The sequence below is a fragment of the Parus major genome, chromosome 13 (assembly GCF_001522545.3).
Source record: "Parus major isolate Abel chromosome 13, Parus_major1.1, whole genome shotgun sequence".
Taxonomy (NCBI): Eukaryota; Metazoa; Chordata; class Aves; order Passeriformes; family Paridae; genus Parus; species Parus major.
The window spans coordinates 1,644,337-1,672,188 of record NC_031782.1 but is presented as its reverse complement, the minus strand read 5'-3'; the positions used below and the strand labels follow the sequence as shown (position 1 = coordinate 1,672,188).

Sequence of the window (27,852 nt, the reverse complement as noted above, 5' to 3'; positions counted from 1 at the left end):
CAGCTGTGCCCGGCTGGCAGCTGTGCCCGGCTGGCAGGCTGTGCCCATCGCCCCGTGCATGCTGTGGGCGCTCACTGCATGTCCTGTCACGGCCTGGGCAGCCAGGACCGTGCTCCTGTGCCCGTGCCCCCGGCCCGGAGCTCTGCCGGGCCACCCGAGAGCCCGGAGGCGTTTGTGTGATGGAAACGTGGCTTGGGGCTCCTGCAGGAGCCGTGTCCTGTGCGCTCACAGCACACCCGCACTGACCTCCCTTTCCCCCTTCTTCCCTTTTCTCTCTCTCTTCTCCCACCAGCTGCTGGCGAGAGCAACATCTACAGGAAGCCCCCCATCTACAAGCGCCACGGTAGGTGTGGCTGCTGTGTCCCTGTCCCCGTGTCACCCCGGGGAGGGGCCCGGCGTGTTCCGGGGCTGCCCGGGAGATGGGGCTGCCATCAAGGCTTGGGTGCTGGGCTTTGGTGGGATGCTCTGGGCAGCAGGGTGGGTTCAGTGGGGACAGGTGTGACTTGGGACCCTGTCCCTGTTGTGAGAGAAGGAGCAAAGGCTGGCAGTGACACCAGGGATAGCTGTGGAGCGGGGAGCAGGGGAGTCAGAGCAGCCTCGGACAAGGGATGAAAAAAGCAATTTGCAGTTTCACATGCAGCCCTGGAGAAAAATCCCAGCCCATCTTGGGGTGGCGGTTCCAGCGTGAAACTTCGGGGTGTTGCAGCTTGGGAAGGGTGTTTGGTGGCTCTCAGTGTCTGGTGGCTCTCAGTGTCTGGTGGCTCTCAGTGTCTGGTGGCTCTCAGTGTTTGGTGGCTCTCAGTGTCTGGTGGCTCTCAGCAGGGCTGCCTTGCGCTGTCCCCTCTTGCCTCTGCTCCCGGAGGGACAGCAGCTCCCCCTGAGCAGTAACTGTGTCTCCTCTCTCTCCCCGGGCTCTCCCCTCCCTCCTGCCCAATTCCCACCGCCTGCTGCTGCCTGCTCCTGCTGCTGTAAGTACCCGCTGGGTCCCCAGAGGTGGTGGGATGGCTCTGTCACCTCCTGTCCCTGCTGCTCCTTCCCCTGCGCCTCCCCTGGCCTCTGGTGCAGCAGAGCTCCCCCCTGGGCTCCCCCGTGTGCTGTTGAGGCTCTGTCCCCAGCCTGAGCACTCTGTGTGTCCCTGCCATGAGGACCAAAGCCCTGCCAGAGCCCTCTGCTCCCCCCACCTTTCCCTGGCAGAACCCGGAGAGCCCCGTCCCTGCTGGCTCTGAGCCTTCCTCCGTCCCTCTCTCACCTCCTGGGGACAGGGCAGCGCGGGGAGCTCGGTGACACTGCTGGCACTGGGATGAGCACGGTGCAGGAGCCAGAACTTGTGGCACCGTGGGCTCTCAGCCATTTGGGTCCTTCCCAGCCCCATCAGTGACATCCCCTGCTTGTCACTGTCCCCACTGTCTGCCTCAGCACCCCTGAGGAGGTGTCAGCAGTGGGAAAACTGATTATTCCCAGCTCTGCTCCGTGCTGTCCCAGACACAAATCCCTGGGGAGGGAAGAGGATTTGCCGTCATTTGGGGTGGATCTCTGCAGATCCTCACCTTGGCTCTGCCCGCTCCTTTTGCAGACAACCCCTCTGCAGCCACGAAAAGCAAAACCAGCGAGGACATCGCGCAGTCCTCCAAGTACAGCCCTGCCTACTCCCCCGATCCCTACTACCACTCCGAGTCGGAATACTGGTCCTTCCAAGGCTCTCCCAAAGGTAACAAATTCCCCTCGGGCTGGGAGAAAGGGAAACACATTCCTGATTCCAAATTTTCTGGGAGGAAACCTCGTTTTGAGCTGGGTCTGGGCTGAGATACCTGCCAAGGTGACCCCAAAACCCAAGGAGTCTGTGGGAGACAACTGTCCCCATGTGGTTGGGGACATCCTCCTCCCTGCCTGCCCCCACTTCTGTCCCCACCTGACCCCTGGTGTCTCCTTGCAGCTCCCCGGGCCCGGAGGTTCTCGTCAGGGGGTGAGGAGGACGGGTACGACCGGGGCATGCACAAGGTGAGTGTGAGGGCACAGAGCCAGCACCAAACCGTCCCCAGCTCAGCCCAGCTCTGCCACCCGAGAAGGTGCCACCACCATCCCTGCTCCTGCCATCTGTCCCCTCCTGGCCACCCCCACGTGGCTCTCAAGGAGGGGTCGAGACACCCCCGCCCCAGCACCTCATCCTCAGGAGGTGCCAGGGGACGCTGTGCCCTTCCAGGATGTGCCAAAGAGGGCTGGGCAGGGAAAGGAAGAGTGCAAAGTGGCTTTTTCCCCGCTGCCAGATCCAGAGTGGCATCGGGAGGCTGATCCTGAGGGAGGAGATGAAGGCTCGGTCCAACTCCTACACAGACCCCTGGACCCCCCCTCGCAGCTCGGCCAGCAGCAGAGAGGCGCTGCACACAGCGGGCTACGAGGGCTCCCTCAATGGCTGTAAGGCTGTCCCTGCCCGTCCCCCTGTCCCCCTGTCCCCCTGTCCCCCTGTCCCAGCCCCTCGGGAAGTCTGAGGGGTGGAGAGGGAAGAAAGGGATGAGGAAAGGGCTGGTGAGAGGTGCTGGCCATGGAGCCGGGCTCGGGAGGGTCTTTTCCTCTCCGGAAGGCTCCATCCATTCCCTGTGCCCCAGCTGGGGTGGGGCATTGCCCAGTGGTGTCTGGGCAGCCTGGGAGTGCCTCGTGGGACGGCTGAAGGATCCCTTGGGGATGTGGCAGCACAGCCAGGGTTGCTGTGACCTGTTCTGGACTGGCACCTCTGGGAGTTCCTGGCACCCCAGGGCTGCCTTGCTTGTGCTGCTTCTCTCACAGAGCCCCCAGGGCACCCAGCCCTGCCCTTGGGGCACAGGGGGGACACTGCAGAGCCTGGCAGCACAGATGGCCCTGTCCAGTCCATGCTCTCCTTCCTCACATCTGCCCTCACGGAGCTGTCTGGGGATGCTCAGGGAGCCCCTCAGCCCCGTGGGAGCTCCTGGGAGCCCCAGGGAGGATCTGTGGGGCTGGGAATGGGCAGCTCTGCATGGCATGGGGTGCTTGGCCCTCCCTGACAGCCGGCTCTGCTCTCCTTGCAGCTCCCCGAAGCCACTACCTGGCCGACAGCGGTGAGTGCCTGACCTGAGCCCTGCCCAGCCCGAGCTGGGACAGGGAGGGGACAAGGGAAGCAAAGAGGGAGCCCTGGCAAGCCTGGGTTAGGATAGAGATGGAGCAGGACAGGGAGGACGAGTCGGGGAAGCTGAGAGAGGAGAATGTTGCTCTGAAGGGTGAGGTGGTCGGGCTGCCACAGGAAAGGGATTTTGGGGAGAGGAATATCAGCACGGGAGGAAGGCAGGCTGGAAATGAGCTGGAGCTGGAAGGAGGCAGAGCTGGGAGCACAGAGGCAGAGGGTGGCCCGGTGGGGCTGTCCTGGGGGGTGTGAGGCTCATTCCTGCTTCTTCCCTGATGCCCCTTGGTGGATTCTTTGCAGATCCCCTCATTTCTAAGTCAGCCTCCCTTCCTGCCTACAGGAGGAATGGGCTGCACAGGGTGAGTGCCTCCTGCTGCTGCCAGGCATTCCCCATCCTCCCAAGCATTCCCATTTCTCCCAGGCATTCCCATTTCTCCCAGGCATTCCCATTTCTCCCAGGCATTCCCATTTCTCCCAGGCATTCCCCATCCTCCCAAGCATTCCCATTTCTCCCAGGCATTCCCATTTCTCCCAGGCATTCCCATTTCTCCCAGGCATTCCCCATCCTCCCAAGCATTCCCATTTCTCCCAGGCATTCCCATTTCTCCCAGGCATTCCCCATTCTCCCAGACATTCCCATTTCTCCCAGGCTGCTCCAAGCCCCCAGAGCTCCCTTTCCATCTCTGGGATGTTCTCTTTTCCCCTTCTCTGCACCCCTGCTGCCACTGCTGTCCTGTGCCCATCCAAAATGACCCTTGTTGGGACCCAAAGTGCCCTGTCCAGGCAGTGCCTGCCCTGAAACTCCCACGGGGTGATTTCCAGAGGGATGCTGGTGCTGCTTTCCAGCAGAAGAGTTTTGTTTTATATCCTGGGCTCAGGATTGTTTGGGATCAGGAGTTCTGCTCCTGTCTCCATGTGAACTCTTATCCTGGGTGGGGGGACCTCCCTTGGGGACGTGGGAGGTGTCACCTGGGGTGCCTGGGGGAGCCTCCCTCTCACTCCCCCTCTGTCCACCCCTCCTGCAGCCTCCCAGCGCGGAGCTTTTCCACTACGACAGCACCAACGCCGTCAACTGGGGGATGCGAGGTGAGGGGGGCACGGGGCTGGGGACCCTGCAGGTGCCCTGGGGGAGATGCTGGGGGGCTGGAGGGAGAATGGGGGGAGATGGGCAGCACTGGGGGGAGGGTGGTGACAGAAGAGGGGTCGGGGTGGTTCAGGCTCGCTTTTTTCTCTCCCCACAGAGTACAAGGTAAGACCCTTCTGCTGCAAGGAGCGGCCACCAGGCAGAGGTGGGAGTCCCAGGGATGTGTCCATGTGTCCCCAAGCTCTCCAGAGGGACAACCTTTGTTCCCCTCCATCCTCCACCTGACAGCCCCATCCCAGGACTGTGGGGCTCAGATCAGAGTCCCTCCCCTCCTGCCAGGTCCCAGGTGCTTGGGACAATGCTTGCTGAGCAGAATTGTCCCCGGGTGAGGGACAGAGCAGGGGTTTGTGCTGCTGGTTTCCTGCTCACGCTCCCAGTGCCTGGGTCATTCCTGGTTTTGCAGAGTGAGCAGGTTATTCCAGAGCCACCCTGGAGATTCTGGGTGGATCAGAGCCACCCTGAGAGCAATTCCCACCTCTCCTTGTCCCATGCAAGCCCTGGAGTCAGCTGTGCCACCCAAACCCTTGCCCTCATTCCCAAGTGTGCCCCGAGTGTCTCGTGGCTGCCCCACGTGTCCCTGTCCCCGTGCAGATCTACCCCTACGAGCTGCTCCTGGTGAAGACCAGGGGGAGGAACCAGCTGCCCAAAGATGTGGACAGGACTCGGTTAGAGGTGAGAAGAGCTTTTTTCACTGAGGACTACCAGGGCACAGAGGGACCCAATGCCATGGGGTGACCCTGGCACGCAGCGTGTGGGGCTCGTGGCTGTGTGAGGAGCATCCCCACATCTGCTCAGGAGCAGACAGGGGTCAGGGCACTGTCCCAGTGCTCCTGCTGCCCCCATGGCCGGGCAGAGCTGTCCCCTGTGCCTTTGGCAGGGGCAGGAGGGAGGCAGTGCTCCCCTTTCCCGAGGGGGCTCCTGTCACCCCGCTGTCCCAGCGGGCAGGGGATGCCCTCACCCCTCTGCTCAGCCCTGGAAGGTGCCCAGCTCTGGCCCAGCCTCCCATTTCTCCCCAGAGACACCTGTCCCAGGAGGAATTCTACCAGATCTTCGGGATGACCATGGCCGAGTTCGACCGCCTGGCGCTGTGGAAGAGGAACGAGCTGAAGAAGCAGGCCCGGCTGTTTTAAATGCAGTGCACTATAAATATATACATACCTATAAATATATACATAGAGAGATCTCTATATTGCAGCTCTGTATGATTCTCGGGGCTGTACAGGGCACAGGGGCCCTCTCTGCACCCCTGAGAGTGAATTGGAGTCTTGCAGATCGTTTGATGCTCTGTGTTTCCTTTTCCAACCTGATTTCTGTATCGATGCCTGGCTTCTCCCAGACTCTGCTGCCCCTCAGGGACACGAGGGGAGGATTTTCCTGCTGCAGAGAGCAGGGGTTTGGGATGGGGGTGATTGGGATGGGTTTGGGATCCCCTTCTGCTCAGCTGGGCTGTGGAGTAGAGGTGGAAAAGGCCCTGGGCACAAGGGCAGGAAAGTGGGATCTCACTCCGGGCCCCTGAAATCCTTCCCTGCCTTGACACGGCCAGGACTGGGGCACTTCAGGATCTGAAATGCAGAGCTTGGGGCAGGGGACAGGAGCTGTGGGGACCCCAGGGGGCCAAGCTGAGCCCCTGAGTCCCAGTCCCACCTGGGCTGGTGGCTTTCCCTGCAAAACCTGGCTTGCTCCAGAGCCAGTTTCTCCTCCCAAGGTGCCAGAATGGCCACTTTCCATCCCCAAACCCAGCCCTTCCCAAGTGGAACAGCCAAAGCCACCTCCTGCCTTGTGCAGTTTCTTGCTGCTCTTCAGGTTTGTCCAGGGCTGAATATTCCAGGATATTCCAGCTGGGAGCTGGGGGAAGGCCAGAGGAGAGGGGTGGGAAATGCAGGTCCCACGACCTGCTGGACCTCTCCTGGATTTTCCTGAATTCCCCATCACAGCTGCCTGAGTCCCTGATGATTCCCTCTGGGAATGAAGGCAATTCCCTCCACTGCAAACTCTACGTATTTCTATCCCAAACTCTATGGGATAACTTGGTTTTGGCTTATTTTTTTCATAAAACAAATAAGGTTGTTTCCACACAAACATCTTCCCTGGTGTCTGTGCTGCTCTGCTCTCCTATTTGCTCATCCTGCAGGATTTTCAGGCACAACCAGGACTGAACAGTCCCAAAACCAGGCCAGGGAATGTGGGGTACAGCAGGAGCTGGCTCAGCAGAGTTCCTGTGAGGGGACAGAGCAGGTTTTACCTTCACTGTGCCATGAGCCACATTCTGGTCCCCTCTGGTCCCCTCCTGTCCCTCTGTGCCCACGGAGTGGGTCAGTGCCCTCCCTGCCACCCAGAGCTGCCCGCTTTGCTGCCCAAAAATCCATCAGCAGGTTCCCCTTGCAGGAGTTTGCCAGAGTTCCAGGGGCTCAGGGCAGGAGTTCTCCCACCAGCAGCAGCTCTGGAGCTTTGTGCCAGCAGGGAAAGGGCTGGGGATTGAGGTGGGGATGTCAACATCGCCCTGGGAATTGCTCCTCTGCTTTAGTGCAGCAGTAAATGAGCCAAGTTGATTTATAATTATTTTCCTCGTACAAAATGGGGCTCTCTAAATCAAACTCAACTGTTTGTGGCTGTAGGAATCTTCTCTCTCCAGCAGCAGTTCCAGTGATAAAGCCTGGGGGATGTTATTAATAATAACACATCAGCAGGATCATTTCCAAAGCATTTTATGGGCAGCAACTCTTCTCCACAAGGACCTGCATGGCAAAGGTGGGGAAACTGAGGCAGGGCTTGGTTTTTGGTTTTTTTCTCAGAGCCAGGGCAGCCTCTCCAGCTCCATTCTGGGGCAGCAGACACTCCAAGGGTCCCTGTTGGTGTCCCACTGCCCTGGGGAGGGCTGCAGGGACACCCCAGGCATCACCACCTGCCCTGGAATCTGCAATTCCCAAAGCAGCCTGGCAGTGTGGGCAGCCCTGGACTGAGATTCCTGCCCCAAGCACAGCCCCAAAGGTGACCCCAAGCTGTGGAAGACAACTGGGGCTCAATCCAGAATGGAGAGACCACCAAACACCAAACCATGCAGGAGCTGGGCATGGGGGGGCCCTGGGCTGAAATTGCCCCAAAAGGGGGAATTTCTCCAGGCCAGTTGCTAATTCCCATCTGATATTTCAAGTGATAACAATTGGGTATGTGTGAACCCTCATGACATTTCTGTCCCAAGCTGCTGTCCCCACAGGGCTCAGCTGGAGCTCACCTTGTCCTGGGAGTGCCAGGAGCCTCTGTCCCTGCTCCCACACCTGGGACACTGTCCCACAAATGTCCCACAAATGTCCCACAAATGTCCCACCAATGTCCCACCAATGTCCCAAGCCCAGGTCTCCCTGGAGGAGGGACAACACCAGGGAGACGCCGGGCACAGGAGGGACACCGGGAGGGAGAGGACATGGAGGGGATTTTGGGGAGGGGAAAACAAGGAGAGAGGGGTCAGGGGGAGCTGTCCTTGCTGCTGGGCGTGGGAATTCGGGATTTTCTCCCTAAACCGAAGTTGCCCAACCCAGGCAGGTGGAGGTGATGCACTCACGACCCTCACGCTTCCCAAGAGGGTCTCTGGGTGCCAGGGGATGCAGGGATGAGGGATGCAGGATGGGGGATGCAGGATGGGGTTTGCAGGGTGCCGGGGGATGCAGGATGGGGGATGCAGGATGGGGGATGCAGGATGGGGTTTGCAGGGTGCCGGGGGATGCAGGATGGGGGATGCAGGATGGGGGATGCAGGATGGGGGATGCAGGATGGGGTTTGCAGGGTGCCGGGGGATGCAGGATGAGGGATGCAGGATGGGGGATGCAGGATAAGGGGTTTGCGGGGTGCCGGGGGATCGCAGCCGCGGCCGGGCTGTCCCCGCGGGCTGTCCCTGGTGCCGTGCCGTGCCGGGCCGGTGCTGGGCGCTGCCGCTCAGCGAGCGAGGGAGGGAAGGAGGGGCGGGTGAAGGGATTGGCCGCCCCGAGCGAGAGCCGGCCCCGCCGGGCGGCCGCTGCCCGGGACATTCCCCGCCCGCAGCTCCCGGGGCGGCCGCTGCTGCTGCGGCTCCGGACCATGGACAGGCTCAGCGGTGAGGGCACGGCATGGACGGGACGGGACGGGAAGGATGGGATGGAAGGGTGGGATGGATGGGATGGACGGGATGGGATGGATGGGATGTGACGGGACGCGGAGGGCACACGGGATGCCCGTGCCAGGCGCAGGGAATCGCGGGTCGCGCATCCCGTCCCAGCCCATGGGTGAATCCCAGCGGCTCCATGCGGGACCCTGCTCCCAGCGTGTTTTTGCTCCAGTTCTCCAGCAGGGCCGGCCGGGGCACGAACTGGAACCAGTTTCTCTTTGCTGGTCGGATGCGTAAAACACCGGGAGCCTGCAAGGGAGGCTGTGGGGTGTAAGCGCTTGTTAGGGGAAATTGTGGTGGTGGAAAGGGAGGTGACGCTCCTGATGGAGCTGATCGGGCTCAGAGGGTTTCCCTGGCTGGGGAGACGCCGGTGAAGCCGCGGAGGGGCCGATCCCCACCCTGCTGGGGAGCAGCTGCCTTCCCACACGTGTGCCATTCCCGCCTGTGGCACCGGGCTCCCGGAGCTCCTGGGCTTTGATCTGGGATCTGTATAAACCTGCCAGGGCGCTGGGCCAGCTCTGCAGAGAAGGTCCTGGCTTTCTGCTGGGGCTGCCAGGTCCCTGGAGGGAGCAGAGGGAAGTTTGCAGGGGGATTGCTTCTTGCTGCTGCTGCTGATTGCAGCCTGGGGCTGCACGGGAGGAGCAGGTGGTGACATGATGGAGCACGAGGGTCCTGGCCCCTGACCTGTCCTTGGAGCTGCTACAGAAACACCGGCCAAAAACGATAAGAGACTGGCCAGGGGCCTCTCTGGCCGCACGGGCTGGACCACGCTGAAGTCCTCAGGAGTGCTGTGTCTGCAGCCCTGGGTCAGCACCACACAGACCCAGGGGTCAAGAGTTCCCCTCGCCGATGTAAAAGGATGGGGTGGCGTTTCCGCAGTGGAAACAGCTCAGAGGAGTTTGGGACTGCTGGAAACACAGGCACGGTGTCAGTGCTTGGGGAGCGGTGCCAGTGGCCGGGAGGGGACAGGGACGGTGACAGGGACAGCCGTCCCCGGGGGCTGTGTCCAGCCACGGTGGCTTTGCCAGCTCTGAAGGAGGGAGCTGTGGCAGGAGGGGGAGCTTTGTCAAGTGACACTTGATGCCAGGGCTGTCCTTCAGAGGACATCACTGCTGGGACAGGGGCGAGCAGAGCGCCTCGGCTCCTGCACGCTCCTGCTGTGTGAGCTGATGGGAAACTCCCTCTTTGCACCTCAGCCCACCCCAAAAATCAAACCCAGGACATCATGGCAGGGAAGGAGGGGATGTCCAGCTGAGGGAGCCGTGTCTGAGCATGGTTTGGCCTCTTCCTGCCAAGGAAGAGCTGTTTGATCCCCCTCGCTGGTGCCTGCCATGGCAGCCACAGCAGCGCCTGCCTGTGATGAATTGCTGTTGGCACCTGGATGGATCTTTGCTAATGTAAACCTCCCCCAGCCCCTCCTGCCCATCAGCCAGAGCTGTGGGATCCTTCTGAGGGCTGTAACTCCTGGAGGGAATGCTCCCTTCCCCAGTGGAAGGGTTAGGCAGGAGCTCTGTGTCCATTCCCAGTCTCTGGCTGATCTCTGGCAGTTGCTTTCTTCACCTGGAGCTCTGCTCAGGCCCTGCTGTATCCTGGTTTTACCATCTGCCAGTTTTTCCTCGTTCTCAGTGCCCACTGCATGGCCCAGCTCTCCACCAGTGCTGACTGGGGGGAATGGTGCTGTGGGCTCTTGGCAGAGTTGTTTTGGGTTGTGCTGATGGAGAGCCCAGCTCCCAATGTGTGATTTGGGAGCCGATCCCTTGCTCAAACACGCCTGTACTCACACATGGCCTCTCCCCCCTCATTAAGTGTCTCTTCCCTGACCTTTTGAGCCACCAGAATTTAGGTCCTGCCCCAAACTTATCTGGGCTCTAAATCCAGCAAAGCCGGTGGAGATGTGTCAGGGATAAACTTGGCTCCAGCTCGCCCACAGGAATGGGGAGGCTGCAGGACGGGTGGGAGGGAGCCGGGATCATTCCTGCGAGCTGGCAGCAGGAATCCTGCCGGTGGAAGGGCTCTGGGGTGCTGAGAAGCACAGCCCGGGCCAGCTGTTAGCGCCGGGCAAGTGCCGAGCTCTCCTCGCATTGCAGCCATTCCTTCCGCTGGAAACTCAGCCACCGCCTGTTTCCAGCCCGGGGGTGCTGGGGAGGGGGCTGAGCCCCCTGGGCTGGGTAAAACAAGGTGGGAGGCGGCCCTGGGGATGCTGATGGAGTGCTGGAGTTGTTCGCCCCTCCGGATTTTTCCAATATCCTGCTGTGTGCAGATTTCCCTTTGCAGGGAAACCCTGGGTCCGTGTGAAGGCTCCTGGCAGCTCTGCAGGGGCACAGAGGGGCTGCTGGACAAGGGAAGGCCACTCTGGGTTAGTGTCCCCCCAGCCAGGAGCCCTGGGGACAGTCCCATCTGCCTGCAGTGCCTGGAAAACCTGCCTCTTTCCCACTCTTGACCTGGAAATGCTCTTTTCCTGTGCTAACGTGCTGAGCCTGCCGTGCCCTTTGCTGTGGAGCAGCGCCCGAGCTCCCACGGGCCTGCAGGAGGTTCCTATCCCTGCCCAGGAAAACTTTGTTTAAGGTTTTGAAGAAGTTGTCTCATCCCAAGCAGTGGGAAGCCTTTTCAGAGCAGAACACTGGGCCAGACCCAAGCTCTGCCTGTTGTGCAGTAGCCAAATCACTTGCTGGGGACAGGAGATAACAGTGGAGCAGAGTGGAGGCTTGAAGTGGTTTCTGGCATCCCAGACTTGTGTCCTAACCCCTTAACCCTTCCCTATTATCTAGCCTGGCACAGCTCAAACTCCCTCCTGAGGAACACATCTCCTCCTGCATATCAGGAGCTTTAAAAACGAATGGCACAACTCTCCATCCAGTAAAATATCTATTAAATGTCACTGTCCCAGAGCATCAACAAGACAATGGGGCTGGAAACCTTTCACTGCCAGCCCTGCACAAACAAGAGGCTGGCACCCCAGCCAGGGCACCCTGGCAGGCAGCAGCCGCCTGTCATCACCCCGAGGCGCTGATTTGGGGAGCTCAGGTCTGGTTCCTGATATTCTGGGCCGACAATCTGCAGAGGGGAAGGATAAAATAACCTCCCTGAGCCTCCCCCCGCGGCACTGCTGCTGCAGCCCCTTCCTTTCCTGCTCCTGATAAAGCCTCCCGTGGCATCAAAGCTGCCTCTTTGGCAGGCGAGGGAAAACACTGACATTTCCCAACAGTTCGGAACAAAACCAGCTTTGCTGCAAGGGGTTTCCATGCTCAAACTAATTTTTTTTTCTTTTTTTTGAAGTGGTTTTCATGTGCATTTGATCCTGGAAGTGATAAGAGGGAGCTCGGGGAGACGCTGGCATGCTCTGATTGCTGGCAATTAGCAGGAGATGTGTAAGGAGCACTTTGAAGAATGGCTTTGGCTTTCTCCCGGGGTTTGTTTGAGCATTAAACCCACCCAAGTTTGTGATGGAGGAGCAGCTGCACATTCTATGATGTCCAGAATTTTGGGAAACAGTGCTTGTGAAGGACAGAACAAGGAATAGAACTTAAGTAGCAGCAGGTTAAAAGCAGGTGAACCGGTGCCAGCACTGCTGGAGCCGCCGGCAGTGACCGGTCCCACCTTGTCACCTTTCCCGCTGGGATATCCCGGTTTTCCTGCCCCTCCAGCCCTGCCCTGCAGGGGTTAACCGGGTAGGAAATGCTGTCGGATGGTGGCCTTGCCTCTGCACCTGATGCTCCCGCCGGAGCTTGGCAAGGGAAGGAAAGGGAAGGGCTGAGAAAATAACGCTTATCCTGCTCGCCGAGGGTCCTCCGGGGCAGCACGGCCCCAGCCCCCTCACACACGGACCCTGCTGTGCCTGGGGACAGGGGGACAGGGCTGAGGTGGCCACTGAGAGGATTCCAATCCCTGGGACTCCTGTCTGGCACAGCTCTGGAACTCCTGGGCATTGTGGGGGTCGGGGCAGGGATGCCAGGGCTGGGGGCTGGGTGCACATCTCCCTCCCCCAGATCCACAGGGATATTTTTCCCCCCAGGATCTGTGGTTTCTCCCCCCACCAGCTCTGCGAAGAAGGATCCACATCCTGCTGTTGAAGGCATTTGGGGAAGTGCAGTGGGATTTGGGAAAGCTGATCCACCAGCTCTTTCCTGCAAATCCCTGCCCATCCCCTGCTTGGTGAGGGTTTGGATCCTCCTCTCCTTCTCAGGATCCTGTCACAACCTCCCTGTGTGACTTTTCCTCCCAAGATGTGCCAGCTCTGGTGGCCTCCCCATGTCTCGCTCCTGCAGGTTGAGAATTGCATCCAAGGTGTTTTGGAACTTGGCTTTGGGCAATGGGAATGCGTAGGACATGGAGAAGTGTCTCTTGGGGTACAGAGAGCTTTCCACCCCAAGCAGAGGAGATTTTGGGGATGTGGGGGCTGGATTCAGCCCCAGGTGTTTGGTGTGGACTGGTGGGAACTGGGGTTTCCCACTAGAATGTTTGCAATTTGCTGGAATTCCCACAATTAGCTGGAATTCCCACAACTGGCTGGAATTCCTGCACTTAGCCTCTGACTGTCCTGGAGGCTGAAGTTTGGAGACCAAGGGCTGCAGAGAGGTGCCAGCTCCAGGTGCCCAGAGGCAGGAAGGTGTGACCCAGGCTGGCTGCCCACTGCTCTGCCCACCACAGAGGGTGGCCACAGGGGTGGGCAAAGGCTTGGGGCACCATCCCAGGGCCTCTCCCAGTGCTGGAGAGGAGCCCAGGCCAACCTGTTGCTGGAGTTTGTTTGGAAAAGGCCGACACCAAAATTTTGGTTGGAGGAAACACAGTTTATTCTGGGTTCTGAGTAATCCTAACATCTCTCCTCTGCCTGAAGCTTGTTTTTTATACATTACTCAGCAGGTCTCACCCCTGCCTGACTATTCCTTTAAAGGGCATCTCAAACCTCTCCTTTTCATTCATTATTTAAATGTGTTTTCCAGCCAGCAGCCTCCGAGCCCTGCTCCCCTGCTGGAGCATCCTGCCCCGAGCCTGCTGAGCCTGGCACCAGCTCCTGAAATGCAGTCTGGGAGTACTAAACCTGCTCCATGGGATTTTCCAGAGCTGATTGTGTTGAGCTGGGGCTGGAAACCCCTGGTACCTGGGGTTAGGAGCAGAGTTTGGAGGCTGCCCGTGGCCTCTCTGGGGACACAGCAGGGTCACTCACAGATCTCTCACCTGGGTGGTTTTATTTGCTGGCTGTGCTCAGTTGTGACCCAGAAACCACCCCCTGCTCCTCCTGGAGGCTGCAGCCTCCAGGTCAGGGGGATAGAGTTTGCTGTGGGTGAGCTAAAGCAAACAGCCACAAGCTTCTCCAGGAGGCAGAGAAAGGGGGGAACAGCCCCTGGAGAAGGGACACTGGGGGGTCATTGGTGGCCTGGGTCACACAGGAGGTGCTTGTTGGTGATTTAATCAGCCTGTTAATAATTACCTGTGGCACTGATGAAGCTGCTGGGATGAGGGACATTCCCTGCAGGCCAGCAGGGGCTGTCCCAGCAGCGATGTCACTTCAGGGAGCCTCTGTCCCTCTGATGGCCCAGGGGTGCCAAGGGGAGAGTGCTGGGAATGGGATCCCCAGAGCTGCTGGGGGCACTCAGCCAGGGCACCCTTTGTGCTTTTTAACCATCCTGGTGGCTCAGCTGCCCCTCTCCCAGGGCTGGGGCGGGAGAGAGGAGCCCCCCAAGCCCCCTGTGCAAGGGGAGAGAGCGCTGCCCTGGCAGGCAGAACGGGGGGCCTCGTGTCCCCTCGGAAAATCAGGTTTCACGTTCTTCTCCCGAGATTGATTTTCCAAGGCTATCAGCTAAGGATATTAATGACTGCAAGGCCACGATGATGAGGGCCCCAGGAGCTGTGCATGGCTGCTCTGCCTGCTTGCAGGGACCGTGGGGAGGTGCTGAGGTTTGAGCTTGCCTTGTGCTCCTCAGCAGCCAGGGATGCTGCAGCACCCAAACAGGGAGCAGGATGCTGTGAGCTATCCCAGGGAGGGTGGCAGGGTCCCAGGCAGGCAGGAGCCAGCCCTGAGTGCTCAGCTCCCGCTGGAATTGTTGGATGCAGAGTCAGAGGCTCCCCCCATCCGCCCCACTCAAGGGGCCCTTGTTTGCAGGGAGGAGATGATTCATGTGCACCGAGTGGCCCCTCAGCAAATCTTCCACTCTTAGGGGACGTTGCCAGGGCTCAAGTGCCATCATTAATGGCTGGCTTTTCCCTAAAACCCCTCCGGCCTGGAGCAGGACAGGCTGGGAGGAGGAGGAGGAGGAGGAGGAAGAAGAGGAGGAGGAGGTGGAAGTGTTTTCCAGGCTGCTGTTCCTGCCCCTAGCAGCCCATCCCAGTTTGCCCCACAGCCAGCAGGTGCTGAGTGCTGGGGAGAGCCTGCTTGCCCCCTGCCACCTCCAGGGCCGAGTGCTGCCCCTCGCCAGGGCAGTGCCACAGCAGAGCAGGCAGCCCTGTCCTCCTGTCCCCTGCACAAAGGAACAATTCTGGGAGCCACCCCCACAGAGGCACTTCCTCCTCCCCACCGGGAAGAAACCTCAATGGGAATGGGAATGGGAATGGGAATGGGAATGGGAATGGGAATGGGAACAGGAACTGCCCTGGGATATCAGCAAGGTGCCCAGGAGGCCGTGGTCTTCCTCAAAGAGCAGCGCTGTTGGGGCTGGAGGGAGCTGCCAGGATCTCACCCCGTGGTGATGCCCGTGCCAGAGCAGCCAGCGAGGCGTGGGGACACATCCCAGCCCCGTGTGGCTCTCGCAGGTGGCTCCACATCCCCCTGTGTGCAGGTGAGCGTGGTTTGTGTGCTGCAGAGACCTCCCCTGGCTCTGTTTGAGCCACAGACACCTCCCTGCAGGGCTCCCCCTGGGGCTGGGGTGGCTCTGGGTGCTGTCCCCACCTATTTGGGGCATCCCCGGAGCTCTCAGCGTTCCTTGGCTGCGGGTGGCAGCTGTAAGGAGCCCTGTGCCTGCAGGCAGAGCGGCCAAGGGCCCTGCCCGTGCCAACAGGAAGGATTTCTTTGTGCCTGGGTTTTATTTTAGCTACAAACAATGGCTGTTACTCCCAGCATCCGATTTCCCCCGGCCCCCCTCGGCCCCAGCCGTCACCTGGCGCAGGAGGAAGCGTGGCCGGAGGCAGGAGAGCTGTGGCCACAGGATGGGGGTCCCTGTGCACCTCCCACTGCATTTCAGAGCTGTGATTCAGCATCTCCCCTCCCCGGGGCTCTCTCAAGCTGCAGACTGGGCTTTTCTCGGAGTCAGAACTCTATGGGGTTCTCTTATCTCTCCTCTTGCACAAGCTGGGTCTCTACATCAGGAAACTCCTGCTTTGGCTTGGCCAGAGACTCTTCCTCCTCCTCCTCTTCCTCCTCTCTGCAGGTTACTGGAGCAGGACCTGATTTTTGCTGCTGTGCTGGAGCAGAGCCAGGGAGGCTGTGCAGCTGCAGGCTGTGTTCAGACCTTATCTGTGTGCTGGGAAAAGGGTCCCTGAGGAGAGGAGCACTTGTGGGCTCTAAAATTAGAGCTGGCCTGGTGTAGGGTGGCGAGAGGGGCTGGAGGGGATGCAGCTCCTTTGCAGCACCGTGCTTGGTGCTGCTGCCAGGGCAGGCTTTGGCAGCAGGGGAAGCACTGCCCCGGTGTCCTGGTGCTGTCCCCTGGGTCCCCCCAGCCCACCCAGCCCTGTTAGTTAATGCTAAAGCCATCTGCTGCCATGGGTCCTGGCCTTCCCAGGCTCAGAGACCTCGGAGACATCTTCCATCCTGCCTCGGACAGGCTGCAGACGTGGCGAGGAGGGAGTTTCTGCTGTCACTCTCTGTCCTGGGGTGTCTGGAGCACAGGGCAGCGGGGTGATCCCACAGATTTTGGGTGCAGGAGAAGCCCCAGCAGAAAGCAGCAGGTGGGAGCCACTGGCCAGCACCAGGGCTGGAGGTGTCCCAGAGCAGGGGACACAGGGTTCATTTTTGGCCACGTCACCGGTGGTCACTGTGACATCCCACGCCCTCCTCCCCAGGAGCCCTTTGGTGCCCGGGCTCAGAGCCCCCAGGGGCAGTGACAGCACAGGAGATGTGTCCCTGTCCCCTGGGCCAGCTCTGCGGGTCTGTGCTGGCTGCCAGCAGCTCTGGCAGGAGTGTCTGTGCTGCTCCTTGCTTGCCAGGTGACTTTGGGTGTCCAACCATCCCCTGCTGCCCCCCTGGAGCAATCTCCCCTCGCCTCCTGCGCCCCTCATTAAGCTCCTTCAGGCTGGAAGCCTAACGAGCGTAGGAAATGAATTCCTTGCCTCCCTGCGCTCCCCCGGGCTCTGCTCAGGCACCTCCTGGGATCACAGGCCTCTTTGACTGCCCCCTCCCTCCCCCCTTGGATTTTGGAGGATGTTGAACAAGGGAGACGGAGGGGACAGCTCAGCTGGGGGGAAACAAAGGCGCCTTCAGAGCTGTGTGTCCATGCTGAGTGTGCCCAGCTCGGGGCACTGCAGCTGAGCTCAGCCCCTGCAGCAGCCCTGGCTGCTCACAGGCACCCTCAGCTCTGGTGCCCAGCAGGGCAGGGTCCCCTCGCCCCCCTCCCTGCCTGCCTTGGCACTGCTGACACAAACCAGGCTGCCCTTGGCTGGCCCCGAGCCCTGACACCGAGCTGGTGCCTGTGATGGGACATGTCCTACACATGGCAGGGGATGGGGATGCTGCTGACCCCACAGCCTGGGGTTTGGGGTGTTCTGGGGGTGTGGGGGATGCTGCTGACCCCACAGCCTGGGGTTTGGGGTGTTCTGGGGGTGTGGGGGATGCTGCTGACCCCACAGCCTGGGGTTTGGGGTGTTCTGGGGGTGTGGGGGATGCTGCTGACCCCACAGCCTGGGGTTTGGGGTGTTCTGGGGGTGTGGGGGATGCTGCTGACCCCACAGCCTGGGGTTTGGTGAGTTGTGGAAAGCCATTGAGTCTGCACAGTCCCTGACCCCTTTGTGGGAGCTCATGGCTGAGCTGGGGCAGCAGGAGGTTGGGTGACTCCCCAGATGTTTGCAGGTGCTGGCTGGACGGGAAATGTTACTTTTTGTCCCAGCTGCTTCCTCGTAGTCAGTGCCCTGCCCTGCCAAGCCCTGCAGGGAGTTTGTGTCACCTGCCTGGAGATCCCCAGCAGGAGCCTGATCCTGTGCTGCCTGTGCAGCACTCTGTAACACCCCAGGGAGGATTTTCCTCTCTTCCCTCCCTCCCTGCCCCTGGGAGCCGGGTGCTTACCCCACACAGCTGCTGGCAGAGCACAGGAGGTGTGTGCTGGTGAGAGCCAGCGAGCTGAGCATCGCCCTGTGCCGGCGTGTTGGCTGTGGGATGTCATTCCAGCTCAAGGAACAGGAATCCCATTCCCTGTGCTTCCTTCTCCTTCCCCAGGGTCTGAGGGGTGCTCATCGTCCCTCCTGGAGCGCTGCTGAGGCTTCAGCTGCTGCCTGGGGCTGCCTGTCCTGGTTTGGGCTGCCCAGGGGAGATGGGCACTGCCCTGTGCCGTGGCCTGAAGCGCCGAGGCTGCTGTTCAGTGTGGCTCTGGGGAGGGAGGAGGAAGCAGAAGGGCTGTGGGGGTAGAATGCAGGGAGGCAGGAAGAGCCTCATGAGCCACATCCTGCCCCGTGTCCTGGGATGGTGGTGATCCATGCTGGCACGTTGTCTCTGTGCCCAGGGGCTCATCCTGGCTGGCGCTGCTCCACCTCATTCCCCTCCTGCCGGGCTCCGCTCCACCCTTTCAATCACCAGTGGTTTTATTGTGCTGTTTTTCCTTACATGAGGAAGGAGGATCCCATCAGTGGCTCGGAATCCTTCCCTTCCTCTGGGAAATACCCTGTGCCAGCCCCTTGGTGCTGCCCAGCGTTGCTGTGCCAAGGAGCAGTGTGGGGACAGCTGCAGCCCAGCCAGGGTGTCCCCATGCTCTGGGGAGCTGTCCCCTCCTTCAAGCCATCCTCATCCATCAGCATGTCCAAGCTGCCTCTGCCAAGATGACGCTTGGCCCCAGGAGAGCCAAAGGCAGCTGTGTGCCACCCTGGCTGTGCAGGAGGGGTCCTGCACTGGCAGGAACTGCAGCTCACACTCTGCCCTGTTCTGAGCTCCAGCTTTGCTGGAGTTCCAGCCCGTTTTGCCTTGTCTTAACCCCAGCATCCCAAAATCCCCCTGGCTGACGGGATTTTCCCTGCTCCCCTCAGTGCTGGACCAGCTCCTGCCAGAGCTCAGTGTTCTGCTCAAGCTGCTGGACCACGAGTACCTGAGTGCCACCACGCAGGAGAAGAAGCTGGCTGTCTCCAGCATCCTGCAGAAGCTGCAGCCGCCTGCAGGTCTGTGTCCCTCTCCTGTGGTGGCTGTGGCTGTTCTCAAAGGCAGTGGGTGTCCCCAGCAGTGCAGGGATGAGCCCAGCACCTGCTCAGCCCCCTCAGGGCTCCCTGCTTTCCCTTCCCAGCAGGAGGATCCTCCCTGGATCCAGGAGGCTGCTCCCTGCGGAAACGCCGCTTCCCAGAGCGTTTCCTGCCCTGGGTTTGTGCTGAGCGCAGGGGTTTCCACGGGAAGGCACCTGGGGCTTCCCAACCTTCCCCACTGCTGCTCTCCTGGGGGAGCTGCAGCATCCCTGGGGGTTCCTCCATGCCCTGTGCCTGCTCTGTGTCCCTGGGGACAAGGGGTGCCAGTGCCTGCCCCAGGCTCAGAGCATCCTCCTCAATTCCAGGGAAGGATGTGGACTACATGTACGTCAACACAGCGTCCCTGGGCAATGGCACCAGCTTTGTGGAGTCCCTCTTTGAGGAGTTTGGTACGTGTGGCTCAGCTGGAGGGGTGTCCTGGGGGTCCTGCTGGGTGTGTGCTGGTCCTGGGGTCCTTTGGAAGAAGGGTGACAGCTACATCCTCGTGTCCAGAGTGGGCATCATCACTCTGGCTGCTTGTTCTGCTCCCTTGTAGCTGTTTGGGGACTGGCCATGAGGGAATCCACGCTCCAGCTGCATTTCCCAGTGATTCCCATCTCCCAGCACCCTCCCAGGGAAGGGCCATGGAGGGAGATCCCCAGAGGGCACAGCTGGGGTGTCCAGCTCTGTTTTCCTGCTCCCTTCACCCTGTGTTTCCCGGTGCAGACTGTGACCTGCGGGACCTGCAGGACATGCAGGAGGATGAGGGGGACACCAGTGACGGTGCCGGCTTGGAGCTGGTGAGGAGCCAGACCTGCAAAGCTGTACGTGCCTGCCTGTCCCCGAGCCAGCTCTGCTCTGCACCTGCCCGGGGACGTGGCAGTGGCTGGGGTGGGACCCTTCCTGTGCCCTGCTGGGGCTCCTGCCCCTGCTGCTGCCTGGCTCGTGCTGGAGGTGTTTCTGCTCTAGGTTCCTGTGGATCCTGCTCCTCCACTGCCGACCACTCCCCCTCCTGAGGATTACTACGAGGAAGCGCTGCCCCTGGGCCCTGGCAAGGCCCCCGAGTACATCACCTCCCGCAGTGAGTCCTGCTCCATCCAGGCCAGCAGGAGGGTGGGGGGAGCCCCATGAGCTGCCCCCCGCATCCCTCACCTGCCTGAAAAACCAGGAAGCTCTCAGTGGGCAGGACTGCTCATCCTGGGGAAGGAATTATCGCTGCTCCCACCAGCATCGCTCCTGTCACACTCACTTCCATCCCACTGGGCGTTGCAAGGAGTTGTTTGCTCCAGCCAGACTGGGAATGAGATGATGGGGAGAGATCAGAGCCATGGGAGAACCAATGCTGGGGTGCCCTGGGAGGGTGTGCTTGGCTGTGTCCCACTGAGTATCCATGAGGGAAAAGTGTGTGTGCCATCCCCAGCTCCCTCTGCTTCCCCTGCAGACAGCTCCAGCCCCCCCAACTCCATCGAGGACGGCTATTACGAGGATGCAGACAGCAACTACCCTGTCACCAGGATAAACGGGGAGCAGAAAAATTCCTGTAGGTATCTGGGTGTCCTCGACAGGGAGGGGAGAGTTTGGCAAGGTCCAGCCTGAGGTGGGGTGAGCAATGGGCTGGGGCTGCTGGGGTTGAGGCTGGAGAAGCAGGATTTCAAAGAGTGCAAAGAAATAAAGCAGCCCAGAGCTCTGGATCGATGCACCTGGGGCTGTGGATCCTGCTCCTCCACGAGCATCCTGCTGGGATTCCAAGGGAAATGGAGATGGCTGGTGCCAAGCACTGCTGTTTCCAGAGGAGAACAAGGAATCCACCTATCCCAGCACCCTGCCCAGCTCTGTCTGGAGCCTGCTGGGCATGGGGAAGCCTGGCAGGGTGTGCAGCACCTTGTAGGGTGACCCCCCTGCTTCCTTCCAGACAACGACTCGGATGCCATGAGCAGCTCTTACGAGTCCTATGACGAGGAGGAGGAGGAGGGCAAGGGCCAGCAGCTGACACACCAGTGGCCGTCGGAGGAGGCCTCCATGAACCTGGTGAAGGATTGCCGGATCTGCGCGTTCCTCCTGCGCAAGAAGCGCTTTGGGCAGTGGGCCAAGCAGCTCACCATCATCCGGGATGGCAAACTGCTGGTGAGCCTGGCCTGGGGGGCACAGAAACCCTCTGAGGGGTTGGGAGGGTGGCTGAGCCCAAGCTGATGGAAAAAAACACCATCCAAAGAAGGTCCCTGCCCCAAGGCTGCCACCCAAGCAGCAGCTGCCCTCGCTTACCTTGCAAGGGAACAGAGGGCTCCCCTATTTTTGGGACACCACGGGGTGAGAGGGCACCCTCAGGCTGTTGCATGGGCTGAGCCACCTCCATCTGTGCCCCCAGCAAGGGACCTGAGACCCCATGTCACCTAGGAGACCCCCCCAGCACAGGGGTCTGGGGCCTGTCCTCAGCCGGCCAGGCAGGTTTGGCTGAGCCCTGAGCAGTCCTCTCTGCTTCCCTCAGTGCTACAAAAGCTCCAAGGACCGGCAGCCACACGTGGAGGTGCCCCTGAGCACCTGCAATGTCATTTACGTGCCCAAGGACGGGCGGCGCAAGAAGCACGAGCTGCGGTTCTCGCTGCCAGGGGCCGAGGCGCTGGTGCTGGCAGTGCAGAGCAAGGAGCAGGCTGAGGAGTGGCTCAAGGTACCACTGCTCCTCCCAGGGGCATCCCCAGACTCCCCTTGGCATCCTCCCTGCTCCAGCTGGGGAGGGGGCTGCCCTGGGAATGGCCTTGCCCAGCTGGAAGGGGAAGGGGGCTTTGCTCCTGTCTCTTATCGGCCGCTTCCCAGGGCCTGGGTGGCTCCGGTGCTGATAGCCCCGGCTGGGGGATGTTTGCTCTCCCCTTCCTCTTCCCCAGGGCCCTTTCCTGCCTTTGTTCAGGGCTGGGAAGCGGGGGCTGCGGGGAAGGAGCCTTTGAGTACACCACCAATGCAGCTGTCACCCCCAGTGTGGGAGAACAGGGTTGTTTTACACACCACGCCTTAAAATGGGGGTCACGAGGTGTCCTGTGCTGGCAGGATGATGCTGGCTTGGCACCTAAGTCTCTTCCTTCTGAGATTTCTAAAATCCACAAAAGTGGTTGAAGTTTTGAAGGGGCTAAGGTGTGAGCAGTACCACGCTGGGTTTGCTGCCCTGAGCTGTGGGGACCAGGGTTCGTCCCCCTGGTTCAGTCTGGCTCTGGTACTGAAGGAGCTGAGCCAGGGAGGGCAGCCCAGGGTCATTTGGCAGCTGGGGCTGTCTCTGCAGGTGATAAAGGAAGCCAGCAGTCCAGCAGCGGGCGGGATGGAAGCCCCCACCTCCCCAGCGATGCCGTGCAAGATGGAGCTGGACAAGGTGATGGTTTCTAAGGGCCCTCTCCAGGGGCTGTGTGGGCAAACCTGGGAAACACAGAGCTGGAGAACCCCAAATTCCTGGGGCTGCATGAGGAGCCCTTCCCATTCTCACAGCAGCTCTGCAGGGCTGGGAAGGGGAACAGGAGCTGGATATCCCAGCCCTGTGCAGGGGGATGATGCTGATGGGATCCTGCTCTCCCACAGCGTCTGTCCCAGGAGAAGCACACCTCGGACTCAGACAGTGTGGCCATGGGTGACACCGGGTCCCCGGCCACCCGCAGAGAGCACGGCGAGCACGGTCAGTCCCCGTCCCCACTGCCCACCCAGCCAGGGCCAGCTGTGTGCCCACAGCTGGGCAGCAGCTTCTGCAGCCAGGTGGAGTGCCAGGGCACACACCAGGGTCACACAGCTACCCTGTCCTTCCAGGGAAAGGCAAAAAGAGCGGCCTGGCTGACCTGAAGGGCTCAATGAGCCGGGCAGCAGGGAAGAAAATCACCAGGATCATCAGCTTCTCCAAGAAAAAGCCATCCCCTGAGGACACCCAGACCTCCTCCACCGAGGAGGACATCCCCTGCTGCGGTTCGTGCAGGCTGGGGGCAAAGATGGGGCTGGGAGTGGAGTGGGATTGGTGGGGAGTGACATCCTTCCCCCAGCATGGCTGGAGGGCTGAGGGGTGGGGATGAGCTCACTGAGGGGCTGTGACACTGCCACAGGCTGGGAAATGCTGCCTAGGCCTGGCTCTGCAAATTCCAGTGGCAAGTGGGCAAAGGGTCACCCATATCCCCAAAAATAGCCTTGGGAAGACCGTGTGGTACCAAGCTGGCAACTTCCCTGAGCCCAGCCTCTTGTCTGGGGGGAAACTGAGGCACAGAAGGGCTGGGGTGAGCAGGAAGCTGTGCCGTAACCTCTGTCCCGAAGCCCAGCCGGGCAGGCACTGATGCCCTTCCCTCCCCCTGCCACCCCAGGCCACCTCAGCGTGCTGGTGAACCAGTGCTGGAAGGAGCGCTGGTGTCGCCTCAAGGGCAACACCCTCTACTTCCACAAGGACCGCACGGACCTGCGCACACACGTGAACGCCATCGTCCTGCGGGGCTGCGAGGTGGTCCCGGGGCTGGGCCCCAAGCACCCCTTCGCCTTCCGAATCCTCCGCCACGGGCAGGAGGTGGCGGCGCTGGAGGTGAGCGGGGTGGGACAGACTCGTGGGGATGGAGGAGCAATCCTTGGGGTGATCAGCGTCCCACGCAAGCAGTGCCTTGTTTTGCACTCCAGGGCACCTTTTGGAACTTTGTGCACGGAGGGGGAATGTTTGCAGCAGGGCTTTGTGTTGGGAGGCAGCAAGGATGAGAGCTGGGCATGCACCCCAACTCTTCCTCTGTCCTCCAGGCAAGCTGCTCTGAAGACCTGGGCCGCTGGCTGGGTCTCCTCTTGGTGGAAACAGGCTCCCAGACGGCCCCAGAGGCCTTGCACTACGACTACGTGGATGTGGAGACCATTGCCAACATCGTGACGGCCGTGAGACACTCATACCTGTAAGGCTGTGCTCCTGCTGTGCCAGGGGCTGAGTGCTGGGCTGGGACTGGGGATCTGTGCCCTTTGGATTCCCTGGAACAGGCACTGGCTGGGCTGTGGTTGTGGTTGTGATCTCCGGGACAGTCAGTGCCCCAGGGGTTGTTCCCTTGGGCAGGATGGGAAGCTCAAAGGGTTTCATGGGGCTGATGAAGGGTATGGCAGGGTAGGGTCATGAAATGTGGGAATCCCCCTGAGCTGGAAGGGTTCCGTGAGGGGCTGGCAAGGATGTTCTGGAAAGGAAGATCCCGCCCCTCCTTCTGCAGGTGGGCCAGCTCCTCCCAGGATCACCGAGCGGACTCCTCTCGGGTGGTGTACGATGATGTCCCCTACGAGAAGGTTCAGGTGAGCACGACCTCGCGGCTCATCATCTCCCAGCAGAGTGGCCCAGGGAACCGTGGCCGGGCGGGGATGGCCCTGCAGGTGCCTCAGCTCGCTCCCTCTCCTCCCAGCAGGCGGAGGAGGAGCCAGGGCGGCCGGGGGGTGCTCAGGTGAAGCGCCACGCCTCGTCCTGCAGCGAGAAGTCGCGAAGGGTGGACCCACAAGTCAAAGTGAAGAGACACGCGTCCAGTGAGTCCACGGGCCACAAAACTCCCCAGGGCTCCTGGCTAGTGCGGGAAGGAGGCTGCTCCCAGAGGGATGTGCAGCCACGGGTGCCATCGGTGCAGCCCTTCATGGGCTCCTCCATCCCTGCAGGTGCCAACCAGTACAGGTACGGCAAGAACCGGGCCGAGGAGGACGCCAGGCGGTTCCTGACGGAGAAGGAGAAGCTGGAGAAGGAGAAGGCAGCGATCCGCAGCGAGCTGATGTTGCTGCGGAAGGAGAAGCGGGAGCTGCGAGAAGCCATGAAGGGCAGCACGGGTAGGCTGGGGCCGCTGTGAGATGCTCGGGTTCAGAGATGGGCTGGCACAGGGACACCAGGCTGGCACAGGGACACAGGACTGGCCACAGGGACAGTGTGGCTGGCACAGGGACACCGGGCTGGCCACAGGGACACCGGGCTGGCCACAGGGACACAGGACTGGCCACAGGGACACAGGACTGGCCACAGGGACAGTGTGGCCAGGAGCTGGGCTGGCTGCAGCGCTCTGCCGGGCTGGCAGCCCCATCTAGTGTCGCTGTGCAGGAGGATGGGTGGATTCTGCCAGCGCTGAGCTGGGGAATTGTGCACTCAGGGCCGAGGCTGCAGGAGCTGGAGCAGCGTGTGGCGCTGCTGGAGGAGCGGTGCCGGCACAAGGAGGAGTCTCGGGTCGATCTGGAGCTCAAGCTGACCGAAGTGAAGGAGCAGCTGAAGCAGTCGCTGGCAGGAGGGCCGGCCCTGGGGCTGGCTGTGACCAGCAAGGCTGAGAATGGGGTATGTTTCCCTTTTTCTTCACGCATAGCTCCAGCTTCTGCAAGAAATGGTGGTTGGGGCATTGTGGGGAGCAGCACAGGGGAGAGGGGACATCCCTCTGGCTTTGTCCCTTTTGTGGACAGAGGTGTGTGAGTTGAATTTGGTCACCTCAACTTTTATCTCATTGCAGTTCATGGGGTTTTTTTATCTGGTTGTCAATGTTTCCTGGGTTTCTTCAGCTTTTCTTTCTCCCCCTTTTCCACAGGAAACTACAAACAAGCCAAACGGGAACCCCCCTGAGCACTTGGTCCCTGTGAACTGTGCGGCAGAGCTGAGGAAGAGAAGCCCCTCCATCATCCCTGCCAACACGGGGAGCGTGCTGCGGAAAGCCAAGGTCCTGCTGAGCTCTCCCTCTCCTCCCTGGCCCCACGGGAAATCTCAGTCTGTGCCCCTTGTTTAACTATGAAATCATGGACATGCAGGGCTGGGTGGGAGAGGGAAAGCATCACCCCTGCAATGTCCAGGGCAGCACTGAAAATGCTTGGAGAATGCTGGGTCCAAAGCCCCCCAGCAGGGTGGGATGTCTTGAAGTGTTGCTTTTTCCAGCAATGTCTCCTTATCCCTTTTATTTTTTTATCCTTTCTCTGCAGGAATGGGAAAAGAAGCAGACTTAACTCAGCCCGCCAAGCCCTGAACACACACTGGGGATCACAGAGAAGCTGCCAGCCCCCTTTCTCCAAGACACTGGGAGGGTGCTGGGAAGGTGTGGTGGGAAGAGATGTTCTCTCAGCCCCACCACTGCAGCACCACCACCACGAAAAAACAGGAAAAGGGGGAGGGAGGGGATTTGGGAGGCGGGTGGGGAAAGGGAATTCCTTGTGGATCAGGGTCACAAACTGCTGGGAAACCCAGCTCTGGGGGAGCCTGCCCCAGAGCCAGGAGTCCAACGCAAACTCTGGGTGCAGAAGGAAGGAGGGGAGAGCCTGGGGCTGGCAGTTGGCACTGCCCAGCAGGTGCTCTGGTTTTCGGGATCAGCATGTGTCCAGGCTAACATTTGCCAAAGCAACCGTGGACTCATTGGGGTTTTTGGCCCCTTCATTACTGGGATTCAGGAGCTGCTCAGGACCAGCCACTTCGGAGATGCTGATTGTTCACCCTGCTCACTGCTCCCAGCTCTGCAGGGTTTCATCTCAGGGTTCCTCATGGCTCGAGCTTGCTGTGCCTCAACCAAGCGCCTTTGTCCAGTATTTCCTTCTCATTCTTCAAGCAGTAAGGGTGACGGCATGCAGCCTTCCCTTGGAATGAAGGAAGCTCAAGTGTCAGCATTGGAAAGCAAATTAACAGTGGATGCCTTTTACCTTTGCTAGACAGCTTAGAAGTGCTGCAAAGGGCTGGGGATGGAGGCAGGCCAGCTTCCTGCCCTGGTCCTGTGCTGGTTTTGAGGGGAGCAGGGACGAGGCTCATTCTAGAGCACATTCACACTCTGGCTGCTGCACTCTGACACAGGTTGGTAAAGCATGTGATCAAAATGGAGTGAAGGGAGGTCTAAAAATTTTTAAAAAGAAAAACAAACCAGCAGGGTTATTGGAGCAGAAAAGCAGAACAGAGTAAGGTCATTTCAGCACAGGCAGAAACAAGGGACAGGAATGGAAAGGAAAAGGCCCCAGCTTTTGTGCTGGGAACAAGGGAGTCACCATCACCCTCTCATGCTATGGACTGCCACAATTAACCTCTGGAGCTCGCACTTCCACAGCCCTGTGTTAGTACTAGGTAAGCAGCTTTTAATAAAAATGCTGGCACTGGCCTGCCAGGTCCTCTCTCTGAGGGAACAAAGTGGGAAAGCTACTCCAGCTCCCAGGGAATGGGGCTGGGGTGGGCTCAGCACTCCTGTGACAGCAGCTGCTGGGACAAGCAGCCCATGAAAGCACATCAGAGAATCCCAGACTGGTTTGGGTTGGAAGCTTATCTTGTTCCAAGGGGCAGGGACATTTTCCATTATCCCACATCCTTCTTGGCTCCATCCACTCTGGCCTTGGACACTTCCAGGGATGGGACAGCTACAGCTTCTCTGGGCAGCCTGTACTAGACCTCAGCATCCTCACAGGGAAGAATTCCTTCCCAATATCCCATCTAACCCTGTCCTCTGGCAGTTTGAGGCATTGCCCCTCGTCCTTCACACTGGCTCCCTGTGGTAGGATAGCCTACCTGACAGTAGCCTGCAGATGTCAGTGGCTTTGACCAAGGCTTTGGGCTTTGGTTAATGTTTATTCACCACGGGAAAGGAACACTCGCAGTCTCTTCCAGTCCTTTCCTGAACTACAGGTGAAACCTGTCCTGTTACCACCCCTTAACCTGCCTGGCCAGCGGCAGGAGCTGTGTGTGGGTCTGAGCCCTGTGGGGACCAGGTCCGAGCCCCGGGGATAGAGCCGTGTGCCCAGGTCCGAGCCCCGGGGGACAGAGCCGTGTGCCCAGGTCCGAGCCCCGGGGAGCAGAGCCGTGTGTCCAGGTCCGAGCCGAGGGGCCCGGAGCTGTGTGCCCGGTGTCCGGCTTCGAACTGCGCTGGGGGCAGGAGCCAGGGCCAGGGCCGAGCTCCAGGGAACCGGTGCCGCGTATCCAGATCAGAGTCTCGGGGCTCAGGAGCCAAACCCCGAAGCCCGGACCCCTTGTGCCCGGAGCCGAGTCCCGGAGCGGCGTGTGCGGCGGCGGGCGGAGCATCATCCGGACCCCTTCATTACCCTCATCCCCGCCTTTCCTCATCCCCTCAGCCCCGCCCGGCGTTCCCGGGGCCGTGTGGGAGCTGTAGTTCATTCCCCACATCCCTTCCTTCCCCACATCCCTTC

At 60.4% G+C, this 27,852-nt stretch overlaps 2 protein-coding genes across 10 annotated transcripts in view; both read left to right on the top strand.

The window, feature by feature from the left end:
- ABLIM3 (actin binding LIM protein family member 3) overlaps window positions 1-5,596 on the top strand; it is a 42,690-nt gene extending 37,094 nt beyond the window's left edge. For 5 of the 7 annotated variants that reach the window (XM_015642210.1, XM_015642216.1, XM_015642215.1 and 2 more), the window contains 10 exons: window positions 293-343; window positions 1,574-1,708; window positions 1,934-1,998; window positions 2,265-2,412; window positions 3,042-3,071; window positions 3,434-3,492; window positions 4,159-4,219; window positions 4,375-4,382; window positions 4,869-4,949; window positions 5,294-5,596. In XM_015642210.1, coding sequence (XP_015497696.1) covers window positions 293-343; window positions 1,574-1,708; window positions 1,934-1,998; window positions 2,265-2,412; window positions 3,042-3,071; window positions 3,434-3,492; window positions 4,159-4,219; window positions 4,375-4,382; window positions 4,869-4,949; window positions 5,294-5,407 — 752 coding nt within the window. In that variant the 3' untranslated portion in view covers window positions 5,408-5,596. The remainder of the gene's footprint in view (window positions 1-292; window positions 344-1,573; window positions 1,709-1,933; window positions 1,999-2,264; window positions 2,413-3,041; window positions 3,072-3,433; window positions 3,493-4,158; window positions 4,220-4,374; window positions 4,383-4,868; window positions 4,950-5,293) is intronic. The other 2 variants (XM_015642214.1, XM_015642212.1) reach the window with 1 other exon arrangement.
- A 2,691-nt stretch (window positions 5,597-8,287) lies between these two features.
- On the top strand, window positions 8,288-26,822 carry AFAP1L1 (actin filament associated protein 1 like 1). Of its 3 annotated transcripts, none has more exons than XM_015641461.2 (19): window positions 8,288-8,364; window positions 18,574-18,702; window positions 19,086-19,169; window positions 19,486-19,559; window positions 19,729-19,840; window positions 20,201-20,299; window positions 20,672-20,883; window positions 21,245-21,424; window positions 22,028-22,114; window positions 22,318-22,411; window positions 22,540-22,692; window positions 23,079-23,290; window positions 23,497-23,642; window positions 23,946-24,024; window positions 24,132-24,249; window positions 24,376-24,540; window positions 24,855-25,033; window positions 25,278-25,406; window positions 25,663-26,822. In XM_015641461.2, the coding sequence occupies exons 1-19, from the start codon at window positions 8,349-8,351 to the stop codon at window positions 25,684-25,686; spliced, it is 2,292 nt and encodes a 763-aa protein (XP_015496947.1). In that variant the 5' UTR covers window positions 8,288-8,348; the 3' UTR covers window positions 25,687-26,822. The 3 variants fall into 3 exon arrangements, with proteins under 3 accessions (XP_015496947.1, XP_015496946.1, XP_015496945.1); XM_015641460.2 differs by having other exon boundaries at window positions 19,486-19,583; window positions 24,135-24,249; XM_015641459.2 differs by having other exon boundaries at window positions 19,486-19,583.
- The last annotated feature ends 1,030 nt before the right edge of the window (window positions 26,823-27,852 follow it).